Source organism: Dreissena polymorpha, chromosome 1 (genome assembly GCF_020536995.1).
Source record: "Dreissena polymorpha isolate Duluth1 chromosome 1, UMN_Dpol_1.0, whole genome shotgun sequence".
NCBI lineage: Eukaryota > Metazoa > Mollusca > Bivalvia > Myida > Dreissenidae > Dreissena > Dreissena polymorpha.
This window is the reverse complement of record NC_068355.1, coordinates 193,128,726-193,146,235: the sequence shown is the minus strand read 5'-3', so window position 1 is coordinate 193,146,235 and position 17,510 is coordinate 193,128,726. Positions and strand designations below refer to the sequence as shown.

General features: G+C 37.8%; 2 protein-coding genes across 11 annotated transcripts in view; one reads left to right on the top strand and one right to left on the bottom strand.

Moving 5' to 3' along the window:
• LOC127864385 (uncharacterized) overlaps positions 1–4,527 on the top strand; it is a 186,464-nt gene extending 181,937 nt beyond the window's left edge. For all 10 annotated transcript variants that reach the window (XR_008041840.1, XR_008041839.1, XR_008041841.1 and 7 more), the window contains one exon: positions 1,240–4,527. The gene's annotated coding sequence lies outside the window, so the exon portion shown is untranslated. The remainder of the gene's footprint in view (positions 1–1,239) is intronic.
• Positions 4,528–14,981: 10,454 nt separating this feature from the next.
• Positions 14,982–17,510, bottom strand: part of LOC127865365 (uncharacterized) — an 8,611-nt gene continuing 6,082 nt past the window's right edge. Inside the window, exons 5-6 of the mRNA XM_052405329.1 lie at positions 16,734–17,052; positions 14,982–15,129 (exon numbers count right to left, since the gene is read on the bottom strand). Of these exons, the coding sequence (XP_052261289.1) occupies positions 15,064–15,129; positions 16,734–17,052 (385 nt within the window). The 3' untranslated portion in view covers positions 14,982–15,063. The remainder of the gene's footprint in view (positions 15,130–16,733; positions 17,053–17,510) is intronic.

Sequence of the window (17,510 nt, the reverse complement as noted above, 5' to 3'; positions counted from 1 at the left end):
AAAGTTCACAGATGTGTAGGACTGGTGCATGTAGATTTACCTGTGTCCGTCCAGACGTACTTCCAGCTGTTGAATTTTTATGTCAAGTCTAAACTCAGAAGTATTGCTTCTAGTGTGATTAAAACAAAGATATTTGCCAAACTGTAAACTTGACTACTTGTGTATTTTGGGTTTTTTTCTTTTACATAAGTGGAATTTTGAGACAAAAGTAAAATGTTTGTGCATGGTGGCAAACCCTTTTTACTACTTCTCAAAAGATATTTGGGTCCAATGGCAAAATGTATCTTCATCAAATCCTAATCCAAATTGTTTGGTAATAAAATTGTCATACTTCAAAATAAATATGTATTATCAATTATTATTATGCCCCCCTTCGAAGAAGAGAGGGTATATTGCTTTGCACATGTCGGTCGGTCGGTCCACCAGGTGGTTTCCGGATGATAACTCAAGAACGCTTGGGCCTAGGATCATGAAACTTCATAGATACATTGATCAATACTTGCAGATGACCCCTATTGATTTTGAGGTCACTAGGTCAAAGGTCAAGGTCACGGTGACCGGAAATAGTAAAATGGTTTCCGGATGATAACTCAAGAACGCTTAGGCCTAGGATCATGAAACTTCATAGTTACATTGACCATGACTGGCAGATGACCCCTATTGATTTTCAGGTCACTAGGTCAAAGGTCAAGGTCACAGTGATCCGAAATGGTAAAAAGGTTTCCGGATGTTAACTCAAGAGCGCTTATGCCTAGGATCATGAAACGTCTTAGGTAGATTGATGATAGCTGGCAGATGAACCCTATTGATTTTCAGGTCACTATATCAAAGGTCAAGGTCACAGTGACCCGAAATAGTAAAATGGTTTCCGGATGGTAACTCAAGAACGCTAATGGCTACGATCATGAAACTTCATAGGTACATTGATCATGACTCGCAGATGACCCCTATTGATTTTCAGGTCACTAGGTCAAAGATCAAGGTGACAGTGACAAAAAACATATTTACAAAATGGCTGTCACTACAACTGAGAGCCCATATGGGGGGCATGCATGTTTTACAAACAGCCCTTGTTTTATAAATTGTCTCAGGACCATGATTTCCTCTATGGATTCAAATCAGATTAGTTGTAAAACCTTGAAATATCAAGCCATGTGCTTGTTCTTGTTTTTTTTCCATCGGTATCAAAAATAAAATGAAATACTGGCATTTACAGTAACAAGTATTTCTTGTTTTCAGATGCCATTTGACGAAATCAAACCATCCAATCAGAAACAGAGCCTGTTGCAGCAGTTGTTACCATATTGACCCCTGTCAAACCTAAGAAGTCCATAGATAAATACTTTTTTAGATGTGCTTATCTCTACGTACCTACTGGTTTGTTCAGCACTTACTCTTTGAATTTTATGACGAGTGAAAATGAATGACCTTGTTCAGTTTGAAATGGCAGAATGACACATCACAACAATTTAAGTGGAAAGCCCGAAAGTCATGTCAACAGCCACATTTTGTATGTGTAACAGCCAAGTTGTTTTCAAAGAAAATGAAAAGTTTACGTTTTATTTTTTATGTGACCAATGTTTAATTGGTATTATGATGCTGTCAGTCTCTTTATGTTGAAAGTTTTGGTTAAATATAGCATGTTAAGTTTTTTTTTAAAGCACACATATTGCATTTATATCCAATGTCTTTGTCTGTATAATGAATTTTTCACTACATATTTTGATCCTTATAATGGTAAATGTATGGGAAAAACAATTTTATCATAGATATTCTAAGATTGTCAAGTCTGTTTAAATGATGCTGGTAACTTTGACAAAATTGAAAAAAAGGAGTACGTTCATGTTTTAAGATATGTTTCAGTTTTCTGTTTTTACCCATAATATAGATAAGCTTATTTAATGAATTGTTCACAAAGTTTTATAACTTTTACGCTTCAGCTTTTTCTGTCTAGTAATCCTGCCGAAAACAATACTAGTCAATTTGCTCATTGGGGTCAGTATTCGATCATGAATCTTGTTTAGTAGCATACTATTTCATAGGAAGAATAATACATTCTAGGAAAAAATATTTAATCTACCTAAAATTATTGATTCTGTAAATACCACTTTGTTGATTTAAATGGATATTGTTTGTAAAATTAATATAGTATCACTTTTGCGTGTTTGGGAAAGCTTTTAATGAAACTGAGAATTAAGAAAACAAAAAAATAAATAAGAGTTTTATGAAAATTGGCATAAATTATTATTGTTAATTTATGTTGTTAGATCATAGACGTGTATGCTCACAATTGTTAAACTTTGTTTTTGGACACAATAGTTTATTGTGCTTTATGTTTGTTTATGCACATGAAGACGACCAGAGTGTATCCTCTTTAATAAGTGAGTAACTTAATCAAGATTTATTGATCACTGTATATATTGTGTAGGTTTATTTTGCCATTTATACATAAAACAACTGAAGAACAATTGTATTTTAAACGTAAATTATTCTTGTATTGTTGCCATTTGTATAAGATAAACTAAATGTTTACCTTAGTTTGTAAAAACCTTTGTAAAAAATCATTTCCTGTGTGAATGCTCATATATATATTGAACTGTTAAAAATAATTCACAGTACCAGAAAAAATAGTCAATTACACAGTAAGGGAAAGTGTTATCATATGCTTACAATTGTAAAAAATTGCAATTTTCTCTATTTGTAATAATAGAGAGCAATATTATTTGCTCAAACAATAAAAACAAAGATGTCTGCTTTGTAAATTAATAATTGTGTTTACATCTCAACATAACACGTAAATACATTAAAGTCTTAAAGGATTTTTTGGAATAAACACTTAAATAAATATATGTGCGTATATACGCTGATAATAAAATTTTACATTCCATTTAGTTTTGTAACAGTGCGTTTGACCTTTCACGTTGAACATCCCACACTTGCTGTCAGTGCAGTGCCTTCATTAGGGTCATTTTTATGCTCCCGGTAGGGTGGCATATAGCAGTTGAACTGTCCGCAGTATGTCAGTCTGTCCATTTGTTCGGAAAAAAAACCTTTAACATTGGCCATGACTTTTTAAATATTGAAGATAGCAACTTGATATTCGGCATGCATGTGCATCTCATGGAGCTGCACATTTTGAGTGGTGAAAGATGAAGGTCAAGGTCATCCTTCAAGGTCAAATGTCAAATATATGGTGTCTGTCCGTCCGTCTGTCCAATAACTTAAACATTGGCCATAACTTTTTCAATATTGTAGGTAGCAACTTGATATTTGGCATCCATGTGTATCTCATGGAGCTGAACATTTTGAGTGGTAAAAAGTGAAGGTCAAGGATATCCTTCAAGGTCAAAGGTCAATTTTTTTTAATTCAAAGCGGCGTTCCCATGATGCTGCACATTGTGAGTGGTGGAAGTTCAAGGTCATCGGTCAAGGTCAAGGTCATACTTCAAGGTCAAAGGTCAAAAAAATAATTCAAAGCGGCTTTCTAATGAAGCTGCACATTGTGAGTGGTAGAAGGTCAAGGTCATCCATCAAGGTCAAGGTCATCTTTCAAGGTCAAAGATGAAAAAAAAATAATTCAAAGCGGCGTTCTCATGAAGTTGCACAATTTGAGTGATGGATTTTCAAGGTAAAGTTCAACCTTTAATGTCAAAGGTAAAAAAAAAATCAAAGTGGCGCAATAGGGGGCATACTGTGTCTCTGACGAACACATATATTGTGTGTAAATATCCCACTGTTTAAGTTCAGAAAATGTTTTAAGACCAGATTTCCTTAAACTTGGGGTTGTTATTATTTTACTTTTATTGAATGCATGAAACATGTGTGTTCTGTTGTTGAATAGCTAAACATAGCTTGATGTTTGTAAATTGTGTGACAAATGTTGATCAAATTGATACATAGAAAAAAAAACACAATCTTCGTTAACTTGTATGTGTTAATTCCCACACACAAATATAAGTATTTGGTAACAATATAACTATTGTGCTTTATTCGAAATACAGTATGAAATGCACTTTTAAAATCATGCTTTTATATGTTCATCTTCTCCAAATAAGCATTTTGAAAAAGCAAATATAATATCTCTATGGAAAGTATCCGTAGGCCCCATGCAATCGCTTGTGTACCTCATATTGATCAGGGTCTTTCTAAATTATTTCATGATTGCTTATCCCTGTCTGAATTGTGTAAATAGCTTCAAAATCGTGAGATAACTGTTAAAAGGATTTCAATATTAAACGTTAAAATGGTATCTTAAATGTAACCGTACATCTGTTGCATTTATTTTAACATGTTTATATGTTCTGGCTCCCTGAGTTTTATTTGTCTATTATCTTGCGTACTTTAATTGTGTTTTTTAAGACAAACATCATTATATTGATTATGTTGTTTTTGTCCAACATTTCTATATATACAAGTTGTATGTAAATAATTAAATATGTTTATGTTGATGATATGTATTTCCCGATCTAAGTTTGATGTTGAACTCTCAATAAACGACATGTTTTGCCAATTAAATCCCGAATGATTGTCTTGTCACTTATATATATAACTTTCCTCTATTGAACCTGGGGAGCTCATTTTGTTTTATTTTGACTGTCATTCCGTCTGTTAGTCCTCCAGCACACTTTTATCTCATGCGTAATTTACTATATCATTCATTGACAACAATACAAAGTATAAAATCTCCATAGGAATAATGAAACTCCGGAGGCGGTATCCGAAAAAACAGTACCGGTACTTACACCCGCTTATCTCTTACCTAAGACAAGCGACTAATTGCCTATACGACACAGAGAAATTCCAACGACATACCATGAACCATTAACATAATTAATACTAAAACACGGTCTTGGAAATGTCTAAACAAATGAGAAATGTATGGGAAAACACTGTCATGCCAAGATGTAAGCTTTCAGTATATAAATACCCTAATGCTGCTTAATTTATGCTTTTTATTGTACTATTGGTGAAATAACTCGCTTAATAATGGTTATTAAATGAATATGTTAAATCAGTAGGAACGTACTTAAAACTATACTCATTCAATTCTATTAATATTTGATTTAATACTGTCTATAGTACACTTGCTATACAGGTAAAAGTAAATAAGTTAACAACCTTGAAAATAAAGAGGGCAGCTACCACAACTTACAAATATCTTTAAAAAAAATCTAATTACAAGGATTATTACTGTTCAACAAATAGGTCTGTTTAGGCTGTATTATACATTTTCTAACACGGTTTTATGCTATTTGTATATGACCCGGAACCTACCCGCAAATACATAACATCAATGTAAACTGCCTTATTTATTTTTTCAAGTGTAAGCACACAAGCTAAAAATATTTTAATACATTTTAATAACCCACTTAAAATGAACATGGCCCGTGTTTCAGACTGTACCAATATGTATTTTTCATTGACAAAACACACATGCACAATCTTATAAACTCACGTAAAGCCGTCAGATATAACTATGAGGAGACTTATGATAGCAAAACATTGACACCAATTGCAGAAAGATAAGCATAATATGTCGAACTGACTTCTTACAACACAACATCTGTATTGACTTTGGCAGTTTGTATACGACCATATGATCACTTCCGGGTGAAATAATGGGCTTAATACATTGTAATGTTGAATATAGGCTCATCTAACTTCATGTATAGCGATTTTGTATTTAAAGGGACTTTTACAACTTTGTGGTATAGGTTGAAACATATTTACAAGAACACTGTAAATCAGATAGCGAAATAACACAATTGACACATGATCATAATGAACAAACATATGCGTGTATGAGAAATAATTATAATAAATTGATAAAACAAGAAAAAGTAACACGGCAAAGCATTTTGATTATTGAAGGGCTTCTGTTTCTTTATGTTATGAATACAATGTTTTATTTTTTGTAAAAGTTCGGATGAACAAGCTCTTACAGTGACAGTCTGTTTTAATCTAAAGGTAAGGGGTTCAAGCCCAGGTAGGAATAACGATTATGTCAGTGTTTTTGTTAAATTAAAATTTGTCTTTTAGCTCCACTGGCAAAAGCTCCGAGGGGCTTATGTCATGGTCCTGTGTCCGTCATGCGTGCGTCCGTGCGTTCACTTTTCCTTTAAACATCTACTCCTAAACTATTGGTCCAATTCTGATAAAATTTCTCAGGAATGTTCCTGGGGTGAACCTCTTTCAAATTTGTTCAAATTATGCCCCTGAGGTTAAATTTGACCCTGGCGCAGGGGTCACAAAATTGAAAATTGGCTTATATAAGGCCTATTTTGTGAAAATTTTCAAATCTTTCGTCCATAACCATTGGGCTTGGGGCTCTCAAATTTGGTATGTAAAGACATCTAATAGTCCCTACCAAATTTGTTCAAATTATGCCCATGGGATCAAATTTGACCCTGCCCCGGGGGTCTCAAAATTAAACATATGCTTATATTGGGTCTATTTTGTGAAAACTTAACAAATCTTATCGTCCATAACCATTGGGCCTAGGGCTATCAAATTTGGTTCAATGTTCATCCCTAGCAATACCTTAATCTTGAATATTAAAAGATACACATTTAAAAATGAGTGATCCTGAAAAAGAAATTTGAAACCACATTAATCAACAAAATATTAAGGTAAATGAAATAATATTAGATGCCGGTATATGAACAAAATATTTGAATAACATACACGTATACAGATGAGCCGCTACTTAGCTGAGGGTAGTTGCAATGAAAGCTACTGTGTCAACAAATCAATTAAATTGAGCATGGCTCTGGTAAAACTGGGCTTAATGCATGGTGCGATAAGTGTCGTCACAGGACTGCACAGGCTTAACGCATTGTGTGTTTAGTGTCGTCCCTGGACTGCACAGGCTTAATGCATTGTGTGTTTGGTGTTGTCACAGGACTGCACAGGCTTAATGCATTGTGTGTTAAGTGTCGTCCCAGGACTGCACAGACTTAATGCATTGTGTGTTTAGTGTCGTCCCAGGACTGCACAGGCTTAATGCATTGTGTGTTCAGTGTCGTCCCAGGACTGCACAGACTTAATGCATTGTGTGTTTAGTGTCGTCCCAGGACTGCACAGACTTAATGCATTGTGTGTTAAGTGTCGTCCCAGGACTGCACAGACTTAATGCATTGTGTGTTTAGTGTCGTCCCAGGACTGCACAGACTTAATGCATTGTGTGTTAAGTGTCGTCCCAGGACTGCACAGACTTAATGCATTGTGTGTTCAGTGTCGTCCCAGGACTGCACAGACTTAATGCATTGTGTGTTCAGTGTCGTCCCTGGACTGCACAGACTTAATGCATAGTGTGTTAAGTGTCGTCCCTGGACTGCACAGGCTTAATGCATTGTGTGTTTAGTGTCGTCCCAGGACTGCACAGACTTAATGCATTGTGTGTTAAGTGTCGTCCCAGGACTGCACAGGCTTAATGCATTGTGTGTTAAGTGTCGTCCCAGGACTGCACAGGCTTAATGCATAGTGTGTTAAGTGTCGTCCCTGGACTGCACAGGCTTAATGCATTGTGTGTTCAGTGTCGTCCCAGGACTGCACAGGCTTAATGCATTGTGTGTTTAGTGTCGTCCCTGGACTGCACAGGCTTAATGCATTGTGTGTTAAGTGACGTCACAGGACTGCACAGGCTTAATGCATTGTGTGTTAAGTGTCGTCACAGGACTGCACAGGCTTAATGCATTGTGTGTTTAGTGTCGTCACAGGACTGCACAGGCTTAATGCATTGTGTGTTCAGTGTTGTCCCAGGACTGCACAGGCTTAATGCATTGTGTGTTTAGTGTCGTCCCAGGACTGCACAGACTTAATGCATTGTGTGTTTAGTGTCGTCCCTGGACTGCACAGGCTTAATGCATTGTGTGTTTGGTGTTGTCACAGAACTGCACAGGCTTAATGCATTGTGTGTTTAGTGTCGTCCCAGGACTGCACAGACTTAATGCATTGTGTGTTAAGTGACGTCCCAGGACTGCACAGGCTTAATGCATTGTGTGTTCAGTGTCGTCACAGGGCTGCACAGACTTAATGCATTGTGTGTTAAGTGTCGTCCCAGAACTACACAGGCTTAATGCATAGTGTGTTTAGTGTCGTCCCAGGACTGCACAGGCTTAATGCATTGTGTGTTAAGTGTCGTCCCAGGACTGCACAGGCTTAATGCATTGTGTGTTTAGTGTCGTCACAGGACTGCACAGGCTTAATGCATTGTGTGTTCAGTGTCGTCCCAGGACTGCACAGGCTTAATGCATTGTGTGTTCAGTGTCGTCCCAGGACTGCACAGGCTTAATGCATGGTGTGATAAGTGTCGTCCCTGGACTGCACAGACTTAATGCATTGTGTGTTAAGTGTCGTCCCAGGACTGCACAGACTTAATGCATTGTGTGTTCAGTGTCGTCACAGGGCTGCACAGACTTAATGCATTGTGTGTTTAGTGTCGTCACAGGGCTGCACAGGTTTAATGCATTGTGTGTTTAGTGTCGTCCCAGGACTGCACAGGTTTAATGCATTGTGTGTTCAGTGTCGTCACAGGGCTGCACAGGTTTAATGCATTGTGTGTTAAGTGTCGTCCCAGGACTGCACAGACTTAATGCATTGTGTGTTTAGTGTCGTCCCAGGACTGCACAGACTTAATGCATTGTGTGTTAAGTGTCGTCCTAGGACTGCACAGGCTTAATGCATTGTGTGTTCAGTGTCGTCCCAGGACTGCACAGACTTAATGCATTGTGTGTTCAGTGTCGTCCCAGGACTGCACAGACTTAATGCATTGTGTGTTAAGTGTCGTCACAGGGCTGCACAGGCTTAATGCATTGTGTGTTTAGTGTCGTCACAGGGCTGCACAGGCTTAATGCATTGTGTGTTAAGTGTCGTCCCAGGACTGCACAGGCTTAATGCATTGTGTGTTCAGTGTCGTCCCAGGACTGCACAGACTTAATGCATTGTGTGTTAAGTGTCGTCACAGGGCTGCACAGACTTAATGCATTGTGTGTTAAGTGTCGTCCCAGGACTGCACAGACTTAATGCATTGTGTGTTAAGTGTCGTCCCAGGACTGCACAGGCTTAATGCATTGTGTGTTTAGTGTCGTCACAGGACTGCACAGGCTTAATGCATTGTGTGTTAAGTGTCGTCCCAGGACTGCACAGACTTAATGCATTGTGTGTTCAGTGTCGTCCCAGGACTGCACAGGCTTAATGCATTGTGTGTTAAGTGTCGTCCCAGGACTGCACAGGCTTAATGCATTGTGTGTTCAGTGTCGTCCCAGGACTGCACAGGCTTAATGCATTGTGTGTTCAGTGTCGTCCCAGGACTGCACAGGCTTAATGCATTGTGTGTTCAGTGTCGTCCCTGGACTGCACAGACTTAATGCATTGTGTGTTAAGTGTCGTCCCAGGACTGCACAGACTTAATGCATTGTGTGTTCAGTGTCGTCCCAGGACTGCACAGGTTTAATGCATTGTGTGTTCAGTGTCGTCACAGGACTGCACAGGCTTAATGCATGGTGTGTTAAGTGTCGTCCCAGGGCTGCACAGACTTAATGCATTGTGTGTTCAGTGTCGTCCCAGGACTGCACAGGTTTAATGCATTGTGTGTTAAGTGTCGTCCCTGGACTGCACAGGCTTAATGCATGGTGTGTTAAGTGTCGTCCCAGGGCTGCACAGGCTTAATGCATAGTGTGTTTAGTGTCGTCCCAGGACTGCACAGACTTAATGCATAGTGTGTTTAGTGTCGTCCCATGACTGCACAGACTTAATGCATTGTGTTTAGTGTCGTCCCAGGACTGCACAGGCTTAATGCATTGTGTGTTAAGTGTCGTCCCAGGACTGCACAGACTTAATGCATTGTGTGTTAAGTGTCGTCCCAGGACTGCACAGACTTAATGCATTGTGTGTTCAGTGTCGTCACAGGACTGCACAGACTTAATGCATTGTGTGTTTAGTGTCGTCCCTGGACTGCACAGACTTAATGCATTGTGTGTTCAGTGTCGTCCCAGGACTGCACAGGCTTAATGCATTGTGTGTTTAGTGTCGTCCCAGGACTGCACAGGCTTAATGCATTGTGTGTTTAGTGTCGTCACAGGACTGCACAGGCTTAATGCATTGTGTGTTAAGTGACGTCCCAGGACTGCACAGGCTTAATGCATTGTGTGTTTAGTGTCCTCCCAGGACTGCACAGGCTTAATGCATTGTGTGTTTAGTGTCCTCCCAGGACTGCACAGACTTAATGCATTGTGTGTTTAGTGTCGTCCCAGGACTGCACAGACTTAATGCATTGTGTGTTAAGTGACGTCCCAGGACTGCACAGACTTAATGCATTGTGTGTTTAGTGTCGTCCCAGGACTGCACAGGCTTAATGCATTGTGTGTTTAGTGTCGTCACAGGGCTGCACAGGCTTAATGCATTGTGTGTTCAGTGTCGTCCCAGGACTGCACAGACTTAATGCATTGTGTGTTAAGTGTCGTCCCAGGACTGCACAGACTTAATGCATTGTGTGTTTAGTGTCGTCACAGGACTGCACAGGCTTAATGCATTGTGTGTTAAGTGTCGTCACAGGACTGCACAGGCTTAATGCATTGTGTGTTTAGTGTCGTCACAGGACTGCACAGGCTTAATGCATTGTGTGTTTAGTGTCGTCACAGGGCTGCAGGCTTAATGCATTGTGTGTTAAGTGTCGTCCCAGGACTGCTCAGGCTTAATGCATTGTGTGTTAAGTGTCGTCCCAGGACTGCTCAGGCTTAATGCATTGTGTGTTTAGTGTCGTCCCAGGACTGCACAGACTTAATGCATTGTGTGTTAAGTGTCGTCACAGGGATGCACAGGCTTAATGCATAGTGTGTTTAGTGTCGTCCCAGGACTGCACAGACTTAATGCATTGTGTGTTAAGTGTCGTCCCAGGACTGCACAGGCTTAATGCATTGTGTGTTCAGTGTCGTCCCAGGACTGCACAGACTAAATGCATTGTGTGTTCAGTGTCGTCCCAGGACTGCACAGACTTAATGCATTGTGTGTTTAGTGTCGTCACAGGGCTGCACAGGTTTAATGCATTGTGTGTTCAGTGTCGTCCCAGGACTGCACAGACTTAATGCATAGTGTGTTTAGTGTCGTCCCAGGACTGCACAGACTTAATGCATTGTGTGTTAAGTGTCGTCCCAGGACTGCACAGGCTTAATGCATTGTGTGTTCAGTGTCGTCCCAGGACTGCACAGACTTAATGCATTGTGTGTTCAGTGTCGTCCCAGGACTGCACAGACTTAATGCATTGTGTGTTCAGTGTCGTCCCAGGACTGCACAGACTTAATGCATTGTGTGTTCAGTGTCGTCCCAGGACTGCACAGGCTTAATGCATTGTGTGTTAAGTGTCGTCCCTGGACTGCACAGGCTTAATGCATTGTGTGTTAAGTGTCGTCCCAGGACTGCACAGGTTTAATGCATTGTGTGTTCAGTGTCGTCCCAGGACTGCACAGACTTAATGCATTGTGTGTTTGGTGTTGTCACAGGACTGCACAGGCTTAATGCATTGTGTGTTTAGTGTCGTCCCAGGACTGCACAGGCTTATCAGGAAAGATGCTTTCTGCACAGATTGGATTTGTGTTTAAATAAAAAAAATCATAAAAGCGGAAAGTTTAATCCCTGTTATGACAAGGATAATTTGGGCCGACACTTCATGAACTTGCATGTAGCCCAATAATCCCATTTATGTGAATTTTATATGGAAGTCTCTAATCAAAATTCTGTCTTGGGGAAAGTGTCGTCCCTCGTTAGCCTGTGCGGAATGCGTAGGCTAGTCCGGGACGACGCTTTACACACATTATTACGCCTTTACTGACAGAGCAAGGCTAGTTTTTATACCTTAACGGTTGATTACATTTTAATGTTTCTGCTATTTACAAATCAAGCTAGTAACATTCATATAGAATATAGTATGTTTGGCTTTGTTGTGATATCTCATTATGTCCGTAAACCCAAATAATGCCCACAGTGACATTTTAATTGAGCATTTCAAGAAATTGAAACACACGTACATTTTTTTTGTCTGAACAATTATTTTGTTATGAGTGATAACAGTAGATATTATCAAATGCTAAACCTTGCCCCTATTCAGTATTTTTACATAATAAAAACAATTCTAGCCCTGTGCTATATAATGCTTATATTCAACCATTTATTTTTCTCTAGGTTATAGCGTGGTGTGCTATTTTAAATTAATTGATCAATCAGATATTTATCAATCTACTTTTTCTTTTAATTAGGTAAATAAGTCAACTTTCCTGTATCAATTTGTAAAGAACGCCCACTATCTTCATTCGGTAAAATATTTGCGATAACTTACTTTAATAATGAATTGCATAAATCATAATTCCCAACAAGTGTTTGGTTCTAAAAAAAAATTATGAGGAAAACTTTACTGCTGTCACTTGCTTTCTTAATGAATTGCAAAACTCAACATCTCCAAGTGTTTTGTATCTATTGCTTTTTGTCCCCTACCGGTGAAACTGGAGGGGACTTATGGTTTGCGCTCCATCTGTCAGTCTGTCTGTCAGTCTATCTGTCAGTCCGTCACACTTTTCTGAATCCTGCGATAACTTTAAAAGTTCTTCATATTTTTTCATGAAACTTGCAACATGGATAGATGGCAATATGGAGACTATGCATGTCATTTCATTGTGTTCCTACGTCGAGAATTCTGGTTGCTATGGCAACAAATATAAAACATACTGACAATGGTGGAGTTTCACCGGTAGGGGACAATATTGCTTGGCAATCTCTTTTTATGTGGGGATCTTTACAAGTGAGCAACCAAAGAGTTTTACTTGTATCAAATAACCACAGCTAGAGTTCTTTCCTTATCAGTGTGACGGTTATTATTTGTGTTTGTTTTAATGTAAGATTTTATGAATGAAACAATGTTGAGAAAAAGTTTGAATTGTTTATTTGAGCCTGGCTCTGTGAAAAACTGGGCTTTTGCATGTGCGTAAAGTGTAGTACCAGATTATCATGTTCAGTCTGCAAAGGCTAATCAGGGGCGATACTTTCTCAGGCTCTTAAATCATATATTGTTATTTGTATAGGGTGTAAACAAAATTGTTATGTATACCAAAAGGAAAGATATTATGGTACATAATAAGTTATAAATATATATTTGGTACCAAAATCGTGTTTTGCAGATATATTAAACATGCTGTTTTACAGTATAAATATTATATGTGTGTCATGTCATATTTGTTTATTGTATGTATTGTTACAAAATCAAATAAATTGTTTTGTTTGTATGGATCAAAAAAAAAAACACACAACTGTGTGTTCAGAGATGTGTTCTGATATAGGTGGCCGTACGCTAACCCTCTGTCCATCATCATGTCTGTCTGTCAGTTCGAAGGTCCGTCCACAAATTTGTCCACACAATTTGTCAGACGGGGAGGGCTTTAAACTAAAATGTCTTGACAACAAAGCTGATAAATATTTGTTCTAAATATGTTTAATGTATACATGTTATAACTTTGTGTTTGAAGTGGGAAATGATTTAATATGCTAAAAGTTAGTATTATCAATACATGTATTATATTCCTAAGTATTCAAAACAAACAAAAACTTCGACAACAAAAGGGAAGCGTATATTTGTCATAAATGAATGTGGATGTTTGAATTTAAATGGCGTTTATGTATGCATTCCACTTGACTGTGTACTAATCGAATCACTGTTGATACATGCCAGTGTACATATCCCAAACAACCTTAATTAACATAACCACATAGTCACATAGTTTCAAAAAGTCACTTCCATTTAGTTAGCTTCATAATATCTTAAACGTCTTGAGTGACATCGACCGCTGGAAACTGCGCGTTTAAGTTTCCCGCGCACTACGTTATCAGCAGATGCCGCTATCACGGCATGGGCGTTAACAACCTCCATGTAGTTTCTATAGGCCGCGGTTTCGCGTGTAGTGACGTCATTGTGCTGGTAAAACACCAGCCGGTCCGTGTCCACCCAGAAGTCCCGACTGAATAGCTTTTGACACATCCGCTGTATTACGATATTTGACGACCCAGCGGGATTCAACACCTGGTCGCGATGACCGGATATCGAGGGGATCGAACTGGGGTGTCGTCTCGATTGTCCCACATTTAGAAATTCAATACACCGTACAAATAGGTGTGAAGAGGCGTAAGATGGGTAATACAAGTGTAAAAAGTATCATGTCTAGGATTTATTATGATTAACTACGATCAAAGTATAAAACGATAATTATCTATTGTTTGTCTGCTGTAACATAAATACAATTTAAATTTAAAAAAAATAAGATAAATAAAAACTGTTATTTTATATAATTAAATAACAGTTGAACATCTCAAACATGCATTAATATATATCCATGCGTTATCAATAAATTAACCTAACTTCACTTTTTTCAAAATTCCACGTTATTTATTTACTAATAAACACGAAGGGATGAGCATTTTGCTTGACGGATTCAGATTTGTATTTTAATATGTATACTTGTATACTCATTGATCTTATAACAGTGTTACTTATAACTAAGTAGTGTTAGTATGCCATTCGAATTAAAGTATACAGAATCTTTATTCAGAGGGGAGATTAAATAACGGATTGAATGATTGATGCTTTGAATCGAAATATTAAGATTAAATGGAGATTGTTAATAAACAAATTACCTGAGATTGTTTGATTTTTTAATACATTCATATTTCATTTTTATAGGTATTAAATCGATTGGTGATTAAATATAAAATGTTAATAAAGTGTGTCTATATTCCCTCTATTGGAAGAAAATAAAAATAAAATATTTATCGAGAAACACTTTTGTGTTTATGTTTTGTTAATTTAATCAAATAAATACACGAAATAAATACCCCTTTTCGAGCCCCAGATATGCGACTTACCTGTATGTTCCGTTATCGATATTTTACTCTTAAAATAAAAATGTGGGACAATCGGGAGTAAACCCGAACTGGATACTTCGCACCGGAACGTTGAGTTGAGTCTGTATTAGGTACTGCACCTGTTCGTGATTTTATAAGTAGTGGTTGTAGTAGGGGTAGTAGTCATACCAGCAACAGCAGCAATAGCGGTAGACGCAGTAATAGTAGTATTACTGGATATGCTGGTTGCTGTAGTAGAAGCATTCTTAATTTATTTTCCTCATAATTATTATTAGAAGTAATACTAGCATTAGCAACAGTGGTTATTGCAGTTATTTCTATCGTATACAGAATTCTTTTCTCTTACGCAAGATGAAATTTTTAAAACTGAACTCCACATATAAACGCTACAAATCGGTATAAAGTAAGAGCATGTCAACCGAGATTATAAAACTCAAAACGTTCGGAGCGTTAGGATCGCGGGCTACTTTCATACGCCTTCATTCCTTATTTACTTTCATTTTTAAATCCTTTTTTTCTATCGTATACAGAATTCTATTCATCTAAGCAAGATGTAGTTTTAAAAACTGAACTCCAATTATAAACGCTACAAATCGGTATAAAGTACGAACATGTCAACCTAGATGATAAAACTCCAAACGTTCGGAGCGTACGCCTTTATTCGTTATTTACTTTCATTTTTAAACCCTTTTTTCTCATATACAGAATTCTATTCTTCTAAGCAAGATGTAGTTTTAAAAACTGATCTCCAATTATAAACGCTTCGAATCGGTATAAAGAACGAACATGTTAACCGTAAATCTAGATTCTAAAACGGTATGATATTTGCAAAAGTTAAAGTTATAACTCGCTGCCCAAATCAGAAAAAACACTTTATATATATATTTATATATATCTGAAAGCTACGAAACGTAGGCTTTCTAATGATATATGGGTTCATCCAAATGTATAACCTCGGCGCTTCGATGTGCTCTAATCGATAGCTACCAGTCACGTGACTAAGTTACGACACGGTTAAACGCGCGGGGGTAAAACATAAATGTTTATTTTTTGTGTTTAACGCGCTATAAATCCATAAATAACAACGGAAATATACTAAAAGTTATATTTTTTAAAGAAGAATTAATAAGCAACAAGATAATGTTTAAACCAATAAACTCGGATGGTTAGTTTTTGCATACAATTTAATTTACTACAGTAAGGGTCAAATACTCGATTCAACTCCTGTCAATATACGATCCGTGGCTAGTACTTATGTAGTTTATAATTATACAATTATTATTTACTCGTTATGAAGGATATAATTTTATCAAGGTGCGTCTTTGCAATTTTAATACATTTTATGATTTGTGTCACTTATGCTCGGGTACTACTTAACTGTACCCCGGGTACGCTTAAGTATACTTAAATGAACCCCGGATACGGTGAATATAGTAACTCGCACACGGGAATTCGAACGCTAAATTGATCGTTGTCCGCTATATTTTAAATATTAATGATGTTCATATTTATGTCAATATTTTGAAAAACAGCCATTATATTATCGATACTCCTGCCTTAAAGGCATATTGAGTTTTTCTTCAAAGATAATTTTGTTTAGTATTCCGTAGCGCGTCGGATTTAAAGCGGGAATGATACTCGGGTGCAGTCTAAATTGACCAATCGAGCATCACTTAAAGTATCATCAGTAGCTGGTAGATACAACTTAAATTCTTTTTTTCAGCAATATTACAGGACTAAATAAGTTACGTTGTTGGAGAACATTATCAAAAACTGGACATACAATGTTAAAAAGATGCGGTCGTGTAAGTGGAGTCTTAATTATTTTTTACCTTCGAGTGGGACACGTTTTCGTTGCTCCGGAAACTGAAAACTGCGGTGTTCGGACGACTAGGTGGTGTGTCACTGCGCATGTGCAGACTCGGGGCGATCCGGTCGATGTTGTCACTGCGCATGTGCAGACTTGGGGCGGTCCTGTCGATGTTGTCACTGTGCATGTGCAGACTTGGGGCGATCCGGTCGATGTCGTCACTGCGAATGTGCAGACTTGGAGCGATCCGGTCGATGTTGTCACTGCGCATGACATTGGCGTCCTGGCCAGCTAGATCATCCGGCGTTGCCGCGTCACTGAAACCAAGAGGGCTGGACCGGCTTAAGAGGCAGAAAACAGCGTGAAAAACATAGTTACGTAGCTTAATTATTGAAGAAGAAAACGATCATACAATTTGAAGGGGCGGACATTTATTAAAATGAGGTAAACATATTACATGGAAACGCGTGACAAAAACACTGCGTTAATTTCAAATAATTTTGCGTTAGTTTCAAATAATTGCGTTGTAAGTGAAAAATAATCTTATGCATTTCCTTTAATAGGTAAAGCTACTTAAAAAAAAATTGTGCTCAAAAAACGACTTTTTACATGAGTTTATCATTAATTATTATTGAAATAACAAGGCGTCATCGTTGACAGGGGTCGCCATTTTTCATATAATAACGCTTGTTTAAGGTTATTACTATCTGACACATTTGCTATTCATTTGGAACTGAATTAGTTAAAGCATTGCATCTATTTTGTTTGGCGAGTATACATAAAATTGTTAATTTTATTT